This window comes from Barbatula barbatula, assembly GCF_947034865.1.
Source record: "Barbatula barbatula genome assembly, chromosome: 5".
NCBI classification, from domain to species: domain Eukaryota; kingdom Metazoa; phylum Chordata; class Actinopteri; order Cypriniformes; family Nemacheilidae; genus Barbatula; species Barbatula barbatula.
This window is the reverse complement of record NC_136769.1, coordinates 4024603-4046393: the sequence shown is the minus strand read 5'-3', so window position 1 is coordinate 4046393 and position 21791 is coordinate 4024603. Positions and strand designations below refer to the sequence as shown.

The window sequence follows — 21791 nt, the reverse complement described above, 5'->3', positions numbered from 1 at the left end:
TTTTACTTTAATTAAATTCATTACAAAACATGAGCCCACAACTAAACAAATAACATTATGTACAAAAGTAATAATAACAGTACAAATTCATTAAGAAAAAAAACTATTCTCTTTTTTTTATCAGTGACGATTTTCATCCGATTTTTGTAAGTGGTGACTAATCCTGCATTATTCTGTTTCGCATGGTTTAAATAGCCTAACTAAAAATCGACACTACTGCTGCTCCCCAGTTTATTTCTAATATGCCTAAAAGATGCAGAAGATGAAGTCAAAACGGCATTAATTGTTTCAATTTCTCTATTTATTTAAAATACGGTGTTCCACAAAATAACAAAACAGGAAAGTAACAAAACAGCTTATATTGTTAGTTGACGGAAGTCGCGTCTTACTTTTAACTGAAACAGCGGATAAAGACATTTAATGTATTGGCTATACGTGCGAAATAAACCATGTATCACTTTTATGCAACAAAGTGAAAACAACACAAGTGTATCTTTGTCATTACAGATGCAGTCTGTGGGACAGCAAGCCACCGAACACACGAAAGCCGTGGGAGACCTTAAACATGCCCCTGGATGATCTTGTAGCGGATTTTGTATTTATTTTGGTTTATAATCGATTTACAATTATTTATGTAATAATAATAAATTTTTTGTTGTTGCTTACTTTTTTGTCAGTTGTCTTATTTTAAAATTATAATAATGAATGATGAAATTATGAATTTATGCTTAATTCAAGTCTAAAAAATACCACGACTTTACCTCGACCAAATTTAGTCTTAAAACGGACGTCTTTTTAAAGACGTCTTTTCAACGACTTGAAAAGGACGTCTTTTCACCTTTCACTTTTCAACCATATTTGGACGTGGTTTGGACGTCTGGCAGTGACGTCTTTTCGACGTCTTTTCGACGACTTTTTGCTTGGTGGGAGAGCTCTATTCACACAGGATTGTTATCTGGGGACCTCGTGGCATTTAGAAATGACCTCCCCACATCTGTATTTCATGTGGCGCATTCCCTCAGGATAAGTGAAGCCTGTGATTTTACTCATATCCCGGATATGATGGCAAGACTTTGTGTAAAATACCCTTGAATTACACATAGAAACTCACACCGGAGAGAAAGCGTCCACATGGCATCAGTGTGGAAAGAGTTTCAGATGAGAAGCTTGTCTCAGATCTCACCAGTGTTTTAACTCTGATCGGTGCTGAAACAAGTTTATTTCTGCATCACATCAACAAGACTTGTGTGCTGTTTGAGAGCTCATGTGAAAATCAATGTTGTAAACGTTTATGTAAACAATTTGTTGGAAATTAATATATAAAGTTGTTCATATCTTTGCAGTGTTTTTAAAATGCTTTAAGATGAATCATGTTCAAATTCACATGTCACATTGCTCAGTGTTTCTCCTTAAAACTGCAGATGCTCTCTCTCTCTCTGCACAAGACCTCCACAAACGGATGTGACGTTTACTTTAATGTTTATACGCTCACAGATGTACTCGAGTCTAAATCAACACAAAGCTGCACAAAAAACTGTTTGGTGAAAAACCTCAAGAAAAGTTATTGTAATATCATCAGTCGACAAATATCACCAGTTCAGTCATAGACGACGGTATTTGATCACTATGGTTACCGTTACTACAGGCACAATTGAGGCAGCTAACAGCTCCTCGTAGGACCCCGGGGGCGGAGCCAGGAGTCGCAGCGGCAGCAGCACAAAGAGACTGAACGTCGATGACCGACACGATTGTGAAGCAGTGACGGGAAAATACTGAAGCAGCTGCGGGCCTGTCCGTCACTACTCAGGCTAATGTACATAGCGGACATCCTCATGAATCCTCAGTTTTACAGATGTTTGATGTTTGTCGTCTTTCGTTGGGACAGTGAGGGGCAGATCGGGTCACTATGAGTCTGAGGGGTCTTGTCTCCCCGTCACTATAGTGCTGTCTGCGCGCCTGTATGCGCTGTTTGCTGTGACCGGTTTCGTCTGTTGACGAACAATGTGACATTTCAGACGTTTAAAACTCAACTAATCGCGGAGAAGTTCAGGGAACGAATTTATTATAAGACGCCGCTGTATCGTTTCAAATCCGTTCAGAGAGAATGAACGACCGGCGGATTCTCTCGTTAAGTTTCATTTCAAGGATTCTTGACGGTCTTGTGAACATGCGGAAAAGTGTCATTATTACAAACTTTTATCCAAAGCGACTTACGTTATATTATCCTATAGATTTGTTTCTAAATATGTTGATGGAACCCACGATCTTGGCGTCGTTAATACCACTGTTACCAGTGAGCATGAAATACTAAAATCGACATAACGCAACAAGTCCTAATAGTTCAGTTATACAGTGAAAACACATCCATTGGTGTTAATAGAGCTGCCGGTCTTCTGCTGATGATCATGAACGTTTTCTTTTTGTTTCAGTATAACAGACACATCAGTGTTAACAGCTGTCATTATTCTACACCCATAGTTCCCATTTTCACCTCATTCATTATGCTGATATCTTAAACTCTCATGGAAATGTCCTCACAAAACAGATGTTTGTGTTTTAAATAGGCAGAATTTGATATCGATTGTAAAAGCTCAAAACTTCTGTGATTTAAAACACCAGACAGTTTTATAACCTGAGGGTCTTGTTGTAACCGGTCAAATCAAAGTCCTTTAGAAGTTATTGAATGATTTAACTCTCATTCTTTTCAATTGAATCGTTTTTTAATGTCGATTGTGCAAAAATATCGATAGACTACAGCGCAATATTTTTTTATGATAGTGTATCGATATTCCAAACGCTACAATCATTGATATTTATAATAATATTATAATAATAATAAATAATAAGCAGTTGAATATTTATCCATCATGAATAAGACCAAAGAAATTGAACATTGTTAGATGTTTTACAACTGCTCTCACTTTGCTTGGGTTTCTGTACTTGATTTGTGATGTGGCCGAGATGTTTTTGTCATTGATGTTACACATGGAGATAAATGTTGGTATTTGATATAGTGGACAGCATCTTGGTCAACAATTGTTGTTTTTAGTGATGTTATATAAGTGAAGCTGAGTTGAGTTATTGACAATGTCTCTCTAACACCTCCAGTTCACACCAACAGTGATTGACACCTTCAGTAAAGCTCCTCCTACATCAAACCACCAATAAATACCAGAAAGCAACAAGCAGAAGAATCACTTCAGGTGTAAGAACTGAAATCTTCACACAGTTGTTGGAGTTTGTGGAAGAGAAGCTTGAGAACACGAGAGATCCAGAACTACACACAACAGAAACTCAGAGGACTAAAGAACACAGAGGTTGGTTTCTGTTTTTAAATCTTTATTTCTGACAGTGGAGGAATTATTAAGCTTTCATTTATTTGATAAACCACAAATGCAGAAGATTAGAACTGAAAGGGAATCACTAAACTGCATAAAGTGATCATAACTTGATCTGGTTGTGATCTGGTAAAGGTTCAATAGAATCACATGTTTGGCTATAAGGTGACCATCGTTCTGCTTTGAGTTTGTAGAGCACAGCATTTTGATCCTTTGTTTCACATTTTCATCTGTCTGTTGGTTTTTTATCGTCTTATTGAAAAGAAAACATGCATTTGTTCTTTTACTCGACTACATGAGACACAGTCTGTTGGTTTTTAGTTGTCATTCTTTCTTTTACTCGACTATATTTTTGGGGGCATCGTTTCTGCTGTACTGAACTTAAAGTGACAGCAGCTTTATAAATCACAGTCTGTTATTATTGTTAATAAAACAACAAAAGAAAAGAAAATCGTCACTCAATGCTCTTGACTGGTGTGACTCTAATAAGGATTGATCCATATTCAATTTATACAGTGAAGACTATGTAGTGTTATTTCACATCTGATGACTTTATTTTGTACCTGAAAATGTTTTGCATTGATCCTTGATTTATACTTGATTCATTCAATCCAAACCACTGAGATATCATGACAGTAATGATTTAATTTATAAAACACATAATTCGGTAACAAAAATTATTATAATAAACATACATTTACTCTCTGGATTGCACAATGAATACATTTTGTCAATCAAATACAAATGTCAATAATGTACAGTCTAAGCTAATTGTATGTTGCAATTTAAACAGAGTAAAGTTAAATATTCTCTTAGGATGTGGTCATCTTATATGGCAAACACTTTTATCCAAAGCAATACTCAGTGCACTGAATGACTGTGTTCCCTGAAAATATTTTGTACAATTGTAAAACTGTGTTTAACAGATAGTTTTGTTCACTTCAGATATGACGGAAGTGAATAAGGACAGTCAAGATAAAGTAAAAGATGCTGATCAGAAACATCAACGTGCACAAACGTTGCAGAAAGTTTCACTTGAAGAAGCTCTGAGAACAGGAGACAAAAAGAGTGAAAAACAGCACATGAGAATTCACACTGGAGAGAAACCTCACGCATGTCTACAGTGTGGAAAGAGTTTTACAGCTATGAGTAGCCTTAAGACACACAAGAGAATTCACACTGGAGAGAAACCTCATGTATGTCTACAGTGTGGAAAGACTTTTACACAAACAGGTAACCTTGAGACACACATGAGAATTCACACTGGAGAGAAACCTCACACATGTCTACAGTGTGGAAAGACTTTTACAAAGACAGGTCACCTAAAGATTCACATGAGAATTCACAATGGAGAGAAACCTCATGTATGTCTACTGTGTGGAAAGAGTTTTACACAAACAGGTCACCTAAAGATTCACATGAGAATTCACAATGGAGAGAAACCTCACGCATGTCTACAGTGTGGAAAGACTTTTACACAAACAGGTAACCTTGAGACACACATGAGAATTCACACTAGAGAGAAACCTCATGTATGTCTACAGTGTGGAAAGACTTTTACAAAGACAGGTCACCTAAAGATTCACATGAGAATTCACACTGGAGAAAAACCTCACGCATGTCTACAGTGTGGAAAGACTTTTACACAAACAGGTCACCTAAAGATTCACATGAGAATTCACACTGGAGAGAAACCTCATGTATGTCTACTGTGTGGAAAGACATTTGCAGTCTTGGGTAGCCTTAAGACACACATGAGAATTCACACTGGAGAGAAACCTCATGTATGTCTACAGTGTGGAAAGACTTTTACACAAACAGGTAACCTTGAGACACACATGAGAATTCACACTGGAGAGAAACCTCATGTATGTCTACAGTGTGGAAAGACTTTTACAAAGACAGGTCACCTAAAGATTCACATGAGAATTCACACTGGAGAGAAACCTCACGCATGTCTACAGTGTGGAAAGACTTTTACACAAACAGGTAACCTTGAGACACACATGAGAATTCACACTAGAGAGAAACCTCACGCATGTCTACAGTGTGGAAAGACTTTTACAGATACAAGTAGCCTTAAGACACACATGAGAATTCACACTGGAGAGAAACCTCATGTATGTCTACAGTGTGGAAAGACTTTTACAAAAACAGGAAACCTTAAGACACACATGAGAATTCACTGGTGAGAAACCTTTCGTGTTTCATCAGTGTCTTTTGCGTGACTTCAGTGTGGAAAAATTTATGAGTAACCTCAAGAAGCATACGAGAACTCAGAGCTCGCACTTCCGGGTGAATGCTGGCACTATTAGCTGCCGCTACTCAGGGAGGGAATTTTAAAACTCTATCGCTTCAAAATCTTCCTGCACTTATGAATGCATGGATACATCAATGAACTGCTTAAAATCATTATAAGGAGTCTGACCTGTGTATCCACGCTGTTTCCGCGAGTTTGTACGCTGGTTGATCTACCTGTGTAGGCTATTGACTGCCGGACTGACTGTTCTTCGTGGTACATTTGGCACGCAGTTCAACTATGAAGATTACTGAACTACTGGTGCGGATGAACTACATCTGGATCGTCCTTTCTGCATTATACCACTCGGTGGCATGGACGATGCTCCAGTATTCGGTGGCGGAACTTATCCAGCTCATTTTGCGTCCTTTTAATCTTCTGTCAACTCCACATCTTCCCTTGGATATTGTGTACATACCACGTCGGAAATATATACATCGCGGGTCTCGGCGGAGTTATAACATTGATGGCTCGTGTCAAATACGAGTTGGTCATTGGAAAATTGGTCATCTAAACCACGTTTGCCGAGGAGGCTTACACGGACTGTTGTATTAACAGAGTATTAACCAACACGGCCAGATCGGTTGGCAACGATCCTGGTAAAAACAATTTCTCCTTTGGATTACTTAAGATACGATCACTTTCCACTAAAGGACCCCTGGTGTACGATCTACTGAACGACCGTGAGTTAGATTTTTTTTATGTTTAACTGAGACATGGCAGAAAACAGATGACTTTTTCCATCTAAACCAGTCTATTCCCGCAGGATATAGTTATGTTTGCAAATCTCGTGCTACGGGAAGGGGAGGGGGGCTAGCAATATTTTAGAAAGAGAAATTTAAGGTATCTCAGTTAACTGTGTCTACATATTCTTCTTTTGAATCAATTGCCTTAAATATTAATGCCGTGATTCCTACCATCCTTATAACTATCTACCGCCCTCCCAAAATCAATAATACCTTTTTTACTGAACTATCTGAACTCTTGACTCATCTATGTTCCATATCTTCAAATGTTATTCTTCTGGGAGATTTTAACATTCATGTAGATAACGTCAGTAATGTATTTACAGGTGAATTTTTTATCATGTTTGGATTGCTTTGTTATACAACAATTTAACACATTGCCCACTCATTCTAAGGGGCATACTCTTGATCTTGTTTGCTGCTCTGGTATAACACCAGATCACTTTCTGGTGTCATTTTGTGCCAAATTGGCCATTTTTAAGGTAAACCTGTGTCGCTCGATTACATTTCGGAATATTAAGAACATTGATCTGCCTACTTTTGCTGATGAACTTGCCATCTTTTCCAGTAAATCAGTAAACCTGATTTCTCTACTGTTGATGAACTGGCAAAATATTATGATGATGGACTAAACATGATTTTAAATGAATTTGCACCTATGAAAACACGAACTGTTTCATTTATACATTCGGCTCCTTGGTTTACACCTGAACTGCGTGAACTTAAAACTATAGGCCGTAGGTTAGAGCGGCTGTACACAGGTCTGGCCTTACTGTTCATAAAGACATGTACGCTAAACATATTCTGAATTACAAAAAAGCTCTGACTAGAGCTAAATCCGATTACTACTCCAACGCAATTGGAGTTAGCAATGGGAATTCCAGGTCTCTCTTTTTGGTGGTAAACAATATTCTGAAACCACCTGATTCTTTGCCATCTGATATGACTTTTTTTACATCTAAGGTTGAAAATATACATCAGCAATTACTTACTGGTATTATCAACAATACCTCCTTTCAGCCTATCACTCACGCACCTCCCCACGCTGTTTTCTCTATCTTTACACTACCAACTACTTCAGAGATTGTGGGTTTGATGGGTAAACTTAAAGCTTCAACAAGATCCTCTGCCAACTCCTTTAGTGAAAGCTTGTTTACCAGCCTGCCGTTTATTACAAAAATTGTTCATGCCTCACTTGCTTCTGGTTTTGTATCTCCATCTCTTAAATCTGCTATTATCACACCCATACTTAAGAAGCCAGGGGCTGATCCATTTAATTTTGACAATTTCCGTCCAATTTCAAATGTACCATTTATCTCTAAGGTAGTGGAAAAATGTATTGCAATTCAAATTCATGACCATCTCTCCAACAATAACTTGTATGAACAATTCCAATCTGGTTTTCGTCCCCATCACAGCACTGAGACTGCCCTTATCAGAATAACAAATGATCTACTGATGGCAGCTGACTCTGGGCTTTTAACCATACTTTTCCTTCTTGACTTGAGCTCTGCCTTTGATACTGTCTCACATCAGATACTCCTTGACAGGTTAATTTCAATTGGTATTACTGGCACTGCTCTGTTTTGGTTTAGGTCATATCTATCTGGACGCAGTCAGCGAATTCAATTAAAAGGTTTTAGTTCAAGAATATCGACAGTCACCACTGGTGTTCCCCAAGGTTCTGTTTTGGGCCCGCTTCTTTTCATTATCTATATGCTCCCTCTTGGTAATATTCTTGGTAATATGGAAATATGGTATCCATTTTCACTGTTATGCGGATGATACCCAACTTTACCTGTCTGCCAAACCCACCGGATCTTTTCCTCCGCCATCTTTGTCAAGCTGTTTGGCTGAAATTAAAGTTTGGCTATCAGCAAACCTCTTGAAGTTAAATGGCAATAAAACTGAGGCTCTGATTGTTGTCACAAAATCTGCTGTGTCTAAATCAAACTGCTTTTCTTTATACATTGACAATATTGAAATTTGTCCTTCTTCTGAGGTCAAAAGTCTAGGTGTCATCATGGATGGCACACTATCCTTCAAAGCACACATTAATAATATCACACGAATTGCATACTTCCATTTGCGCAATATCAACCGCCTCAGTCCCTTTCTCTCAAATAGTCATACTGCAGTTCTTATCCACGCACTAGTCACCTCACGTATAGACTACTGTAATGCTTTTCTCACAGGTATGTCCTCTAAATTGCTGTATAAGCTTCAGTTGGTTCAGAATTCTGCAGCTCGTGTTCTCTCGAGAACACCCTATACTGACCACATTTCTCCAGTTCTCCAGCAGTTGCACTGGCTTCCAGTAAAGTATAGAGTTGAATTTAAAATCTTGCTACTCACTTATAAGGCACTTCATAATCTTGCACCAAAATACCTTACTCACCTTCTCCATGTTTACACTCCTTCTCGTGCACTCAGATCTTCTTCTTCAATTTATCTTGTTGTACCTCGGATCCGACTTACCACCATGGGTGCTAGGTCCTTTAGTTATGCTGCCCCCCGCCTATGGAACTCTCTTCCTCTTGATGTTCGCAATAGTGTGTGCTTGGTTACTTTTAAAACTTTACTTTTAGTCATTTAGCAGATACTTTTATCCAAAGTGACTTACTAGTAGGTTTTTTTTGTTACAGTGGCACATTACTGCAGAGCAATCAGGGGTAAGGTGCCTTGCCCAAGGGCCCTTCAGTCATGACCTGCTGGCACTGAGATTAGAACCGGCAACCTTCTGATCACAAGCCCAACTCTCTAACCATTAGGCCACAGCTGAAAACGCGTCTAAAGACATATCTTTTTAAACAGGCTTTTGTATAACATGTTTTACTGAGACTTATCTGCACTGTACATGTATATGCTGTTGGTTTGTTGTTTGTTTTGTTTTATGTGATCTGTATATTGCTTGTGAGGCGACCTTGGGTGTTTTGAAAGGCGCCATGAAATAAAATGCATTATTATCGCGGAGAGCGGAGAGAAACATTTCATAGTTGAAAAAACACAAGATAACACTTACTGTTCTAGTTGTGTTGGTCTTTAATCTGTACTGAATCATCATACATGTTTTACAGGAGACTGTATGAAAGAAATGCATCAGTTCAAGCTTTAAAACTTGTTTTGTTCTGTATTTAAGTTCTAGTTGTTTAAACCATAAACACTTAGATTAAAATTTCTCTTGGGAGGTTGTAGCAGGTGGAGAGATGACACATACACAGAGAGTCGTTTTACCGCCCCGGAGGGGACCTTTTATTTAGACATGTACGTGCAGGGTGCTCTGTGCAACGTCCAAATGGATCCGTGGGTGTGGCGTAGGCGTGTCCCGTGATTAATTCCCCCGCTGGTTCGTGCTCTCCGTGCCCAATTGCGTGTCCGTCCACCGTGCGTGTGTCTCCTCTGTGCGTGCTTCCAAGCGCGGTGCCGATCGTCAGTCCTCCGAGCCTGCGAGACAGAAGACATAAACATTAATCCTGGCTTGCATGGGAGTGGTAGCTCACCGTGTCTTCTGGCCCGTTGGCTTTTATGCCAACTTGATTGGAGAGTTGACGATCGGCAGCTGTGGCTTGTCCGTTTCCCTGGCGACGCTGATTGCGCAAGGGGTGACTCGCCACATCCCCCCCTAGGCGTCGACGTGGGAAGTAGAGGCCTTCCGTAAACCTTCGACCTGGGTGGGTGTGGGGGGGGCGGGACTGTGCCTGACCAGGACGTCCAACCTGACCAGAGTCTCGACAGACCGTCGGCATTGCCGTGGGAGGCCCCAGCCCTGTGATCCACGGTGAAGTGGAAGTCCTGGAGCGCCATGAACCAACGGGTCACACGGGCGTTGGTGTCCTTGGCCCTTGCCATCCACTGTAAGGGGGCGTGATCAGTGACGAGGGTGAAGCTCCTCCCGAGCAGGTAGTACCTGAGCTCCAGGACTGCCCACTTTATGGCTAGGGCTTCCTTCTCCACCGTTGCATACCGGGACTCGGCGGGGGTGAGCCTTCTGCTGATATACACAATGGGATGTTCCTCACCCTCCCGAGTCTGGGACAACACCGCCCCTACTCCCGCATCTGAGGCGTCGGTCTGGAGTGTAAAGGGGCAGCCATAATCCGGGTCGTACAACACTGGAGACGATGTCAGGGCTGTCTTCAATGCTTGAAACGCCTTCTCCGTCTCCTGGGTCCAGATAACCTTCTCTGGCTGCCCCTTTCTGGTCAGGTCGGTCAGGGGACTGGCTATTGAGGAGAAGTTAGGGATGAAGCATCAAAAAAGTTCATGGGGGAAACACATGAGTCCATGGGGGAAAGTCCAAAGGGGTTGGGATAAGGGGGAACAGTTTCTGTCCCTGGCGCTCGTAAGCGCGGAGTCCCAGGGGACTTAGGGGACACCCTGGGGGGCGGCGCTCGAGAGCGCGAAGTCCCAGGGGCTCTAGGAGTCCCCGGCTGAGGAACATGGCCTGACGCCGGCTGGAAGGCCGGCTGAGGAACAGGACTTGACGCCGGCTGGAAGGCCGGCTGAGGAACAGGACTTGACGCCGGCTGGAAGGCCGGCTGAGGAACAGGACTTGACGCCGGCTGGAAGGCTCGGACTCGGGACCACCGGACTCGGGACCACCGGGACCACCGGACTCGGGACCACCGGACTTGACGGGACCACCGGACTTGGGACCACCCTCCGTTGCCTCTTCTTCTTCAGCCGAGCCACCCGTCTGGTGGTCGGCTGGAGGAAGGAGGTGAAGGGCGTGGCTGTCTCCGGGTTGGAGGCCTCTGACGAGGACCCCCAGGACTCTCGCCTACCCCTCTTGCCACCAAGGCTGACTGCGGGTGGGGAGACTGTAGGAGGTGGTGCGGTGGACGAGGTGGAGGTTGCAGAGGGTGAGGAGAGGCCCACAACCCCGATTTGCAGGGTACGGCCCTCGGGGATGGCGGCCAGCGGGGGGGAAAGACTGGGTCGAACTGAGACACTGGGCTCCGGCCGATTCATGGCATACCTGATCAGGTCAGTGAAGCCCAGCGGTCTCAGCATTTTCATCTCCCACTCCGCTAGAGGTTGGTTGAGGCCGCCATTGAACAGGACCATCTGCTCCTGCTCATTGTGGACCATCTCCCCTGCCGTCTCAAAAAAACGGTCCGCAAACTCCAGGACATCAGAGTGCCCCTGGCGTAAACGTAGGAGGCGATGAGCCTGGGTTGCTCGTCTGGCCTCCATTTAGCCTGCTGGGTTCGATGCTGGCTCGTGCGTTCTGTTATGATTTGTGTGTGGAGAACCCAAGTGCAAGGCAGCAGGGATGAAGGGGTTAACAGAAGCTTTATTCTAAAGCACAAAACAGCAAAACAAACATCCACGATGGGAGAACTCTAACTAGACAAAATACAAAAACAGAAAATAAACTCATCCCACAAGGGGGGGGGGGCAAACATAAACAACTAGGAATAAAACAAGGAACTTGAAACCATACATACACTAGACTGGGCACTAGACTGGGAACATGAACAGCATACAAGTATAAGTATAACGCACGAGCACAAGACAATAGACATGAGGGCATCTTATAGGAAAACTAACAAAGGAGATAACAATGGGCAGGTGTGGGTAATGAGACACAGGAGGAAAGCAATACTAGGAACGAGAGGGGCGTCAAAAAATGTCAAACTCCACTTTTTAGTCTTTTACATCTGAACAAATTAAATTTACAATGATATTATATACACATATCATTTAATTTTGAGAATATTTATATCTCACGCATAGTGATTATTAGAGTACAAAAAATTAAATCAAAACTTACAGGTTGTAAATCAATGAATGACTTCCGGGATTCCATGGTTGTGGGTCTGAAGACCTTTCCTCCTTTCTAGTATATTGAAGGGGGAAGCAAAATGGGCAGGACTTTGAAACACTCTCCCCTTTAGCATCTAAACCATGAGGAAAAATACATAGATGCAAGTGGTTATTTAACCGTAATCATAAGATTTTCTTACGTCTTGTGCACTTTAATGCCCTTTGAATCTTACATAAGCTCTTACAGCATGGCAGAATATTCAGTGATGTTCACTTTGCAGCGTAATTAAGATCGAATTCGCGAGGACTTTGAGTAACAACCGCTGGCCTATGTTAACTTCTTAAATACAACATGAAAGTCTTGCGCATAAAACGCATTCTTACAACGCGATCAAGTTAAAAGAAAGTTAAACTCGCATCCACACTGGCGAGTGGTATGATGCAGCAATAGGGAAGAGACACCACACCACTTACTGTTTTCTCTGAGGCGCGAGTGCAGCATCAGCCATTTTGCCCAGTTGCGACTTATACATGAGTGGTTAATTACCTGCGCCATCATGCGGTCTGGTTACTTTCTTCACTTAAATTCTGCATTTACTGTCAACATGACTGATAATGTTTGCTAACGTTTTTTATTAAAATCGAGATTTATCAATAAATAAATTCGAATGAATCGAAATCGCCCTACCCTGACACCATTACATTTCAGTAACAAATAGTACATACTTTAATAACAGTAAAAACCGCGTCGATATTACTGGTAAGTTAAGGGGCATCGTTTTTAGCTAATGCAGGCTGGAGCTAACCTTAAGTTACCTGAGGGGAAAAAAGCACGGAAATGCAAAACGTAAAAATTATGGATCTGTGTTGTTGATGGATCCGGGATGTCCCTCAACCTTGAAAAAAATGCCCTTAAATCTAATTTAGTATGAAATGGTCTAATTCTGACTAAACAATACGAGCCAAACAGTATGCACACAGTAACTGAACTTTCCTTTGACCTAAGGTTAGTTTTTTTCTATGAGGCATTAAAGTAAGGGACGAAACGTTAAATGTTTTAAGTAACACACACACACATATATATACTTATATATATATAACATTTATTTAACGATAATACGATTGTTAAGGCCTTTTTTGTCAAAACATGTTTTATCTTGCTAGGCTTCCACTTAACGTAAATCATTCGCTGAATAAAACGCTAACTCTGCACAGCGACAGGTTAAATATTACATTCAACTGTTAAATCCGTGTGCTTTTATCACAATTGATTTACCAATCGTAAAATGTATTAATTTACCTCATAATCTGGCTGCTTGCTGCGACGTGGGTGGCCGTCTAGCTAGTGAAGAATCCAGAAAGTTCGATGATGAGGAAAAAGGAATAAACCGTTTGGGTCAAAATAACCCAACCCATGCGGTTAAGTGGTGAAATAACCCCTACAGTCCATTTGACCCAGCGTGTGCAACCCAACTGTGTTTTTACAGTGCCTCAAACAACCCAAAATTTTGCCCCAGCTCAATTAACCCAAAAATGTGTTTACAGAAATAACCCAGCAATTTTTAGAGTGTAGCTACATTATGATAATAAAGGCCTTCTTAAGCAAAGAGTTGTGTTTGTAAGAAAAATATCCATATTAATAACCTTATAATCAAAATGATCTAGCTTCTGCCAGACGACCGTATGCATTCATATGGTGTCAGAAGAATCGTCCATCATAGATTACACAGATTTCAGATTAAAAACAGTCCTCCATTTCCACACCTGGGTTGCCATGGTCATCTGGTGTAGATCCACAAGCACAGGTTTATCTATAATCTGAAAACACAAAAGAGGGACATATTATAAAATACTATTTAAATTTAGGGTTAGGACTACACCTTACCATGAATAACTCTTGTATAGTTCACCTTTAAGGTGTAATGGATTAGTTAAAGCATTATTTTAAATTCACAAACTCATTATGGAGGAAACACTTATTCCCCTTTTCCACCAAGGCAGAGCTGGTGCTGGTTCTGAGAACGCATTGGATTCGCAGTGTTTGGATGCCGATGTATCTTTCGCAAACCCATGAGCATCCATAGTAACGCAACCGATCGAAACTGCGGGAGTGTTTGAAGAGCATTCGACTCCTTGTGCTTTTGGATCGCTTTGGCAGTGCTTCGAAGTTATGATCGGTCTGTGAGAAGATGCATCTCGAACAAGCCTGGTGTGTTTGGTGCTGCGTTTCTGGGAAACATGAGATGTATGCAGTGACGTAAGATCTAGCTCTGGGGTGGCTCTCTAGCCGGTGGAAAGGCAAACCGGTTCTTAGTAAGCTCGTCAGTCGAACCAACTCCGAACCAGCTCTGGCTCTTAACCAGCACCCGGTTCTTGTTGGTGGAAAATGGGTATAAAACAACCTGTTATTATGATTGATAACACACACACACACACACAACAAGATGCATCTGAATAAAGTGTGCTGTTGAATAAAAGTGTGAATGTTAAATAGTTGCGTGGAGTTGAAAGTAGAATAATGTCGTTTTCATTATTCTGTGGATATTTACTAATTTCACTCCCTAACTTGTCTTGGATGCTAAAAAAATGTGTCTTCCTTTTAACTCCTTGTTCCATTTCTCTTGCCATATTCTTAAAAAAGCTTTTTTTTTTATACACGTTAACGGAATATTTCAGATTATTACCTGCAAATTGAAGGATGTACTGTTACTCCAACAAATACAGTAAGAGATCTAGGTGTTATATTAGACAGCAACCTGACAATGTCACAAAAACAGTCTTTTTCCACCTAAGAAATGTTGCCAAATTACGAAATATTCTGTGTGTTGCTGACGGGGAGAAGCTTATTCATGCATTAATGACCTCAAGACTTGACTACTGTAATCCGCTACTTAGTGTTTGTCCTCCATCATCAATAAACAAACTACAGTTAGTTCAGAACGCAGCTGCCAGAGTTCTTACCAGGTCCAGAAAATACCATCACATAACCCCAATGTTATTAACCCTTCACTGGCTTCACATTAAGTGTCGTATTGACTTTAAAGTTCTTTTAATCACTTATAAAGCCTTAAAGGGTTTAGCCCCTACCTACCTAACAGAGCTTCTATCACACTACAACCCATCACGCTCTCTAAGATCTCAAACTCAGGACTTTTGATAATACCTAGAATAACTAAATCACCAAAGGGGGTCGAGCTTTCTCATACGTAGCACCTAAACTCTGGAAAAACCTTCACGACTCTATTAGAAGATCAGACACACTCGCCCAATTTAAATCTAGATTAAAGACACATCTTTACAACCAAGCATTCACTTCATGCAAAATATGCAAAATAAACCACCGGGAGACTGATGACATTAGATATTATTTACTAGAATCATTTAACTAGTTATATAAACACCATGTACTGTGTTTTACCTTTTTTTTGTGAGTGTGTTTCGGTTTCTATTTTCCCCTGTAAAGCCGCTTTGGAACAATACAAATTGTGAAAAATGATTTATAAAGAAAATTGAATTACAGATAGAAACTCACACCGGAGAGAAAGCGTCCACATGGCATCAGTGTGGAAAGAGTTTCAGATGAGGAGCTTGTCTCAGATCTCACCAGTGTTTTAACTCTGATCGGTGCTGCTACAAGTTTATTTCTGCATCACATCAACAAGACTTGTGTGCTGTTTTAGAGCTCATGTGAAAATCAATGTTGTAAACGTTTATGTAAATAATTTGTTGGAAATTAATATTTAAAGTTGTTCATATCTGTGCAGTGTTTTTAGTGACAAGGGCGTAAGTTTGATTTTGACATTGGTGGGGACATAAAATTGGTCTGCAGAGCGCATTGTCAATAAAGTTTAGCGCTGTTTACTTGATTTATTCAAACAATATATTAATTTATAACAAAAGTATGTATGCCTACATTGTTAAAACTAATGTATGACTGAGTGTTTAATAGACCTCTAAAACAGAGCAACCTTGAAATAATGCACAACACACCTGTGACCCTGCTTCTGTCTCTCCACCTGGGCTACAGCTGCTTCTGCCAGCTAATGAAATGACACATCTTAACAATTCAAAGCTCCACCTCCTACTGTATATTTAGCCACATGGGTGATGAATCTGTGCAATAAATGAAATAAAATATTGGTGTAATGCCGCACACACCTCAAAGGATCAGAGCCCATGTTTCAGCTGGCGCTGCGTGTTCAGCTCCTCCAACATCTGCACTGAGCTCCTCTCTCTTCAAGATGAGCATAAGCATCCTGCTCTTTATCCTCCTCTTTCTAAATCCTATGGTGCTGCCCTTTAGTCTCTACAAATGTTAGCACATCCCTACACCGCTGACTTTCCCTCAAACCCTTTCCCAATATGTCAACCATGTTTACCGGCCCACTCCTACTGCTGTTACATAAATCCTGTTGCTCATCATATTGACTACACTTTACAAAAACATGCTCAACTGTTTCTAACACCATGCACTCATCACACAACCCATTCTCATGATTTACCATTAATGCCATTGTTGAGTTAAATCTCGTGTGTCCCAACCTTAGTCTTGAAAACACTACTTCTTCCTTTCTATGTCTACCATAGGAATGTTCCCTTTTCCCTACTGATTCCACAATATTATAAAACCACCTGCCTGTGCTGTTTTATCCACCTCTGTTGCCAAACTCGTGTTATTTCCTTATTAAACACAGATTTAATTTCCCTTCTTCCCAGAGGAACCTTAATATCAACCAAGTTTTTATGTAATGCTTCTTTTGCTAATTTATCAGCCGTTTCATTCCCTTTTATCTCCATATGTGCTGGTACCCAACAAAATTTTACATTTATACCTTCCATTTTAATCTATACAATAATGTCACAAACGGATGTGGCGTTTACTTTAATGTTTATACGCTCACAGATGTACTCGAGTCTCAAGAAAAGTTATTGTAATATCATCAGTCGACAAATATCACCAGTTCAGTCACAGACGACGGTATTTGATCACTATGGTTACCGCTACAGGCACAATTGAGGCAGCTAACAGCTCCTCGTAGGACCCCGGGGGCGGGGCCAGGAGTCGCAGCGGCAGCAGCACACAGAGACTGAACGTCGATGACCGACACGATTGTGAAGCAGTGACGGGAAAATACTGAAGCAGCTGCGGGCCTGTCCGTCACTACTCAGGCTAATGTACATAGCGGACATCCTCATGAATCCTCAGTTTTACAGATGTTTGATGTTTGTCGTCTTTCGTTGGGACAGTGAGGGGCAGATCGGGTCACTATGAGTCTGAGGGGTCTTGTCTCCCCGTCACTATAGTGCTGTCTGCGCGCCTGTATGCGCTGTTTGCTGTGACCGGTTTCAATGAGTCTGTTGACGAACAATGTGACATTTCAGACGTTTAAAACTCAACTAATCGCGGAGAAGTTCAGGGAACGAATTTATTATAAGACGCCGCTGTATCGTTTCAAATCCGTTCAGAGAGAATGAACGACCGGCGGATTCTCTCGTTAAGTTTCATTTCAAGGATTCTTGACGGTCTTGTGAACATGCGGAAAAGTGTCATTATTACAAACTAAAATCAACATTATAACGTAACGAGCCTTAATAATACAGTTAAATATAAAGCCTAGTTTCCTTCAGTATAATATATAATATGGTCTTAACATGATGCACATTTTCTGTTGGATCAGATGAATTCAGAGGGATTTGGTCTGATGTATTCAGAGTTGAGTCAGTCTTAGCACAAGAGATGAACACAAAACACCGGAGCACAGTGAGGAAGATATAACAATGATAAAACATGTTTAGTTCATATATACTGAGACTTAAAATCCTGATTTGTATGTTTGTCCTGAAAGGTTTGTTTCATTAGTGACATTAGCCTAACAGTGAAAACACATCCATTGGTGTTAATAGAGCTGCCGGTCTTCTGCTGATGATCATGAACGTTTTCTTTTTGTTTCAGTATAACAGATACATCAGTGTTAACAGCTGTCATTATTCTACACCCATAGTTCCCATTTTCACCTCCTTCATTATGCTGATATCTTAAACTCTCATGGAAATGTCCTCACAAAACAGATGTTTGTGTTTTAAATAGGCAGAATTTGATATCGATTTTAAAAGCTCAAAACTTCTGTGATTTAAAACACCAGACAGTTTTATAACCTGAGGGTCTTGTTGTAACCGGTCAAATCAAAGTCCTTCAGAAGTTATTGAATGATTTAACTCTCTTTTCAATTGAATCGTTTTTTTTATTCTGAATTTCGATTTGCAGCAAAAATATCGATAGACTACAGCGCAATATTTTTTCATGATAGTGTATCGATAATCCAACCGCTACTATCTGTGATATTTTTCATTGTGTTTTATCGTCTTATATGCTACAGTACATATGGCCAATGTCTCAAGAGGGAGACTGAGGTGATTGACACCTTCAGTAAAGCTCCTCCTACATCAAACCACCAATAAATACCAGAAAGCAACAAGCAGAAGAATCACTTCAGGTGTAAGAACTGAAATCTTCACACAGTTGTTGGAGTTTGTGGAAGAGAAGCTTGAGATCACGAGAGATCCAGAACTACACACACCAGAAACTCAGAGGACTAAAGAACACAGAGGTTGGTTTCTGTTTTTAAATCTTTATTTCTGACAGTGGAGGAATTATTAAGCTTTAATTTATTTGATAAACCACAAATGCAGAAGATTAGAACTGAAAGTGAATCACTAAACTGCATCAAATGATCATAACTTGATCTGGTTGTGATCTGGTAAAGGTTCAATAGAATCACATGTTTGGCTATAAGGTGACCATCGTTCTGCTTTGAGTTTGTAGAGCACAGCATTTTGACCCTTTGTTTCACATTTTCATCAGTCTGATGGTTTTTTATCGTCTTATTGAAAAGAAAACATGCATTTGTTCTTTTACTCGACTACATGAGACACAGTATATTGGTTTTTAGTTGTCATTCTTTCTTTTACTCGACTATATTTTTGGGGGCATCGTTTCTGCTGTACTGAGCTTAAAGTGACAGCAGATTTATAAATCACAGTCTGTTATTATTGTTAATAAAACAACAAAAGACAAAGAAAATCATCACTCAAACCTCTTGACTGGTGTGAGGATTGATCTATATTCAATTTATACAGTGAAGACTATGTAGTGTTATTTCACATCTGATGACTTTATTTTGTACCTGAAAATATTTTTAGATAGATTAGATTCAACTTTATTGTCATTACACATATACAAGTACAGTGTAACGAAATGTAGTTTAGGTCTAACCAGAAGTGCAGTTAACAAGTGCAGGATATACAGTTAGAATAAATACAGAATACAATATGAAAAATATAATACAGTGGGCATGGACTATAAAAATATTTTGCAGTAGGTGTGTTCTATGAAAATATGACAGTAACTATGAACAATATATACAGATGGCTATATACTATGAACATTAATGTACAGGTGGATATGAACAGATAATAATTTAGACTAAAATAGTGCAAGTGACTTAGGTATGCATAAATTATTGACATTTCGCATTGATTCTTGATTTATACTTGATTCATTCAATCCAAACCACTGAGATATCATGTCAGTAATGATTTTAATTTATAAAATACATAATTCGGTAAAAATATCATTTTTATATTATAATAAACATACCTTGGCTCTCTGGATTGCACAATGAATACATTTTGTCAATCAAATACAAATGTCAATAATGTACAGTCTAAGCTCATTTTATGTTGTAATTTAAACAGAGTAAAGTTAAAATATTCTCTTAGGATGTGGTCGTCTTATATGGCAAACACTTTTATCCAAAGCAATACTCAGTGCACTGAATGACTGTGTTCCCTGAAAATGAAACTAAGATCTCGTCTTCTGCTGTTATTTTGTACAATTGTAAAACTGTGTTTAACAGATAGTTTTGTTCACTTCAGATATGATGGAAGTGAATAAGGACAGTCAAGATGAAGTAAAAGATGCTGATCAGAAACATCAACGTGCACAAAGATTCCAGACAGTTTCACTGGAAGAAGCTCTGAGAACAGGAGACAAAAAGAGTGAAAGACAGCACATGAGAATTCACACTGGAGAGAAACCTCACGCATGTCTACAGTGTGGAAAGACTTTTACAGATACGAGTAACCTTAAGACACACATGAGAATTCACACTGGAGAGAAACCTCATGTATGTCTACAGTGTGGAAAGACTTTTACAAAAACAGGTCACCTAAAGATTCACATGAGAATTCACACCGGAGAGAAACCTCACGCATGTCTACAGTGTGGAAAGACTTTTACACAAACAGGTCACCTAAAGATTCACATGAGAATTCACAATGGAGAGAAACCTCATGTATGTCTACAGTGTGGAAAGACATTTGCAGTCTTGGGTAACCTTAAGATACACATGAGAATTCACACTGGAGAGAAACCTCATGCATGTCTACAGTGTGGAAAGAGTTTTACAGATCCGAGTAGCCTTAAGTCACACATGAGAATTCACACTGGAGAGAAACCTCATGCATGTCTACAGTGTGGAAAGACTTTTACAAAAACAGGTCACCTAAAGATACACATGAGAATTCACACTGGAGAGAAACCTCATGCATGTCTACAGTGTGGAAAGACTTTTACAGATCCGAGTAGCCTTAAGTCACACATGAGAATTCACACCGGAGAAAAACCTCATGTATGTCTACAGTGTGGAAAGACTTTTACACAAACAGGTCAGCTAAAGATTCACATGAGAATTCACAATGGAGAGAAACCTCACGCATGTCTACAGTGTGGAAAGACTTTTACACAAACAGGTCACCTAAAGATTCACATGAGAATTCACACTGGAGAGAAGCCTCACGCATGTCTACAGTGTGGAAAGAGTTTTACAGATACGAGTAGCCTTAAGACACACATGAGAATTCACACTGGAGAGAAACCTTATGCATGTCTACAGTGTGGAAAGACTTTTACAAAAACAGGTCACCTTAAGACACACATGAGAATTCACTGGAGATAAACCTTTCATGTGTCATCAGTGTTTTTTACGTGACTTCAGTGTGGAAAGAAGCATACGAGAACTCAAGAGCGGAGAGAAACATTTCATAGTTGAAGAAACACAAGATAACACTTACTGTTCTAGTTGTGTTGGTCTTTAATCTGTACTGAATCATCATACATGTTTTACAGGAGACTGCATGGAAGAAATGCATCAGATCAAGCTTTAAAACTTGTTTTGTTCTGTATTTAAGTTCTAGTTGTTTAAACCATAAACACTGAGATTCAATTTTCTCTTAGGAGGTGTTCATCTTATATGGCAAACACTTTTATCCAATGCAATACTCTGCACTGCACTGAATGACTGGGTTCCCTGAAAATGACATTGTATCATATTACATATTTTAAATAAAGTAACATGGATATTGACGAAGCAACGTTAAAAATAAACCTGTCTAATGTGTTATTTGTAATGTAGAATCTGAACTCACCCTCACACAAATCATGATCTGGATAATTCGGTTCTTCGAACGCACCTGTTGTGTAGGATTAGAATATCTGGATTAAATTGTCTGGGATCATTGCACGCTCAAGTGCAGTTTGGAAAGGCAGCATACTGTATATCAATAGAAGAACTAGTAATC

At 40.0% G+C, this 21791-nt stretch overlaps 2 protein-coding genes across 3 annotated transcripts; one reads left to right on the top strand and one right to left on the bottom strand.

Moving 5' to 3' along the window:
* The first annotated feature begins 5225 nt into the window (after window positions 1-5225).
* LOC306894406 (uncharacterized protein) lies at window positions 5226-21612 on the top strand. 2 transcript variants are annotated; one of them, XM_079456926.1, is made up of 3 exons: window positions 5226-6320; window positions 18530-18760; window positions 20088-21581. In XM_079456926.1, the coding sequence occupies exon 3, from the start codon at window positions 20090-20092 to the stop codon at window positions 21167-21169; it is 1080 nt and encodes a 359-aa protein (XP_079313052.1). In that variant the 5' UTR covers window positions 5226-6320; window positions 18530-18760; window positions 20088-20089; the 3' UTR covers window positions 21170-21581. The 2 variants fall into 2 exon arrangements, 1 of the variants encoding a protein (XP_079313052.1); XR_013786687.1 differs by lacking the exon at window positions 5226-6320 and adding an exon at window positions 17206-17327 and having other exon boundaries at window positions 20088-21612.
* Window positions 5494-12119, bottom strand: LOC306894408 (uncharacterized protein). The gene is made up of 2 exons (XM_079456931.1): window positions 9220-12119; window positions 5494-9161 (listed from the first exon to the last, which is right to left on the bottom strand). Exon 1 carries the CDS (start codon window positions 11577-11579, stop codon window positions 10800-10802), a length of 780 nt encoding a protein of 259 aa, XP_079313057.1. The 5' UTR covers window positions 11580-12119; the 3' UTR covers window positions 5494-9161; window positions 9220-10799.
* Window positions 21613-21791: the final 179 nt, after the last annotated feature.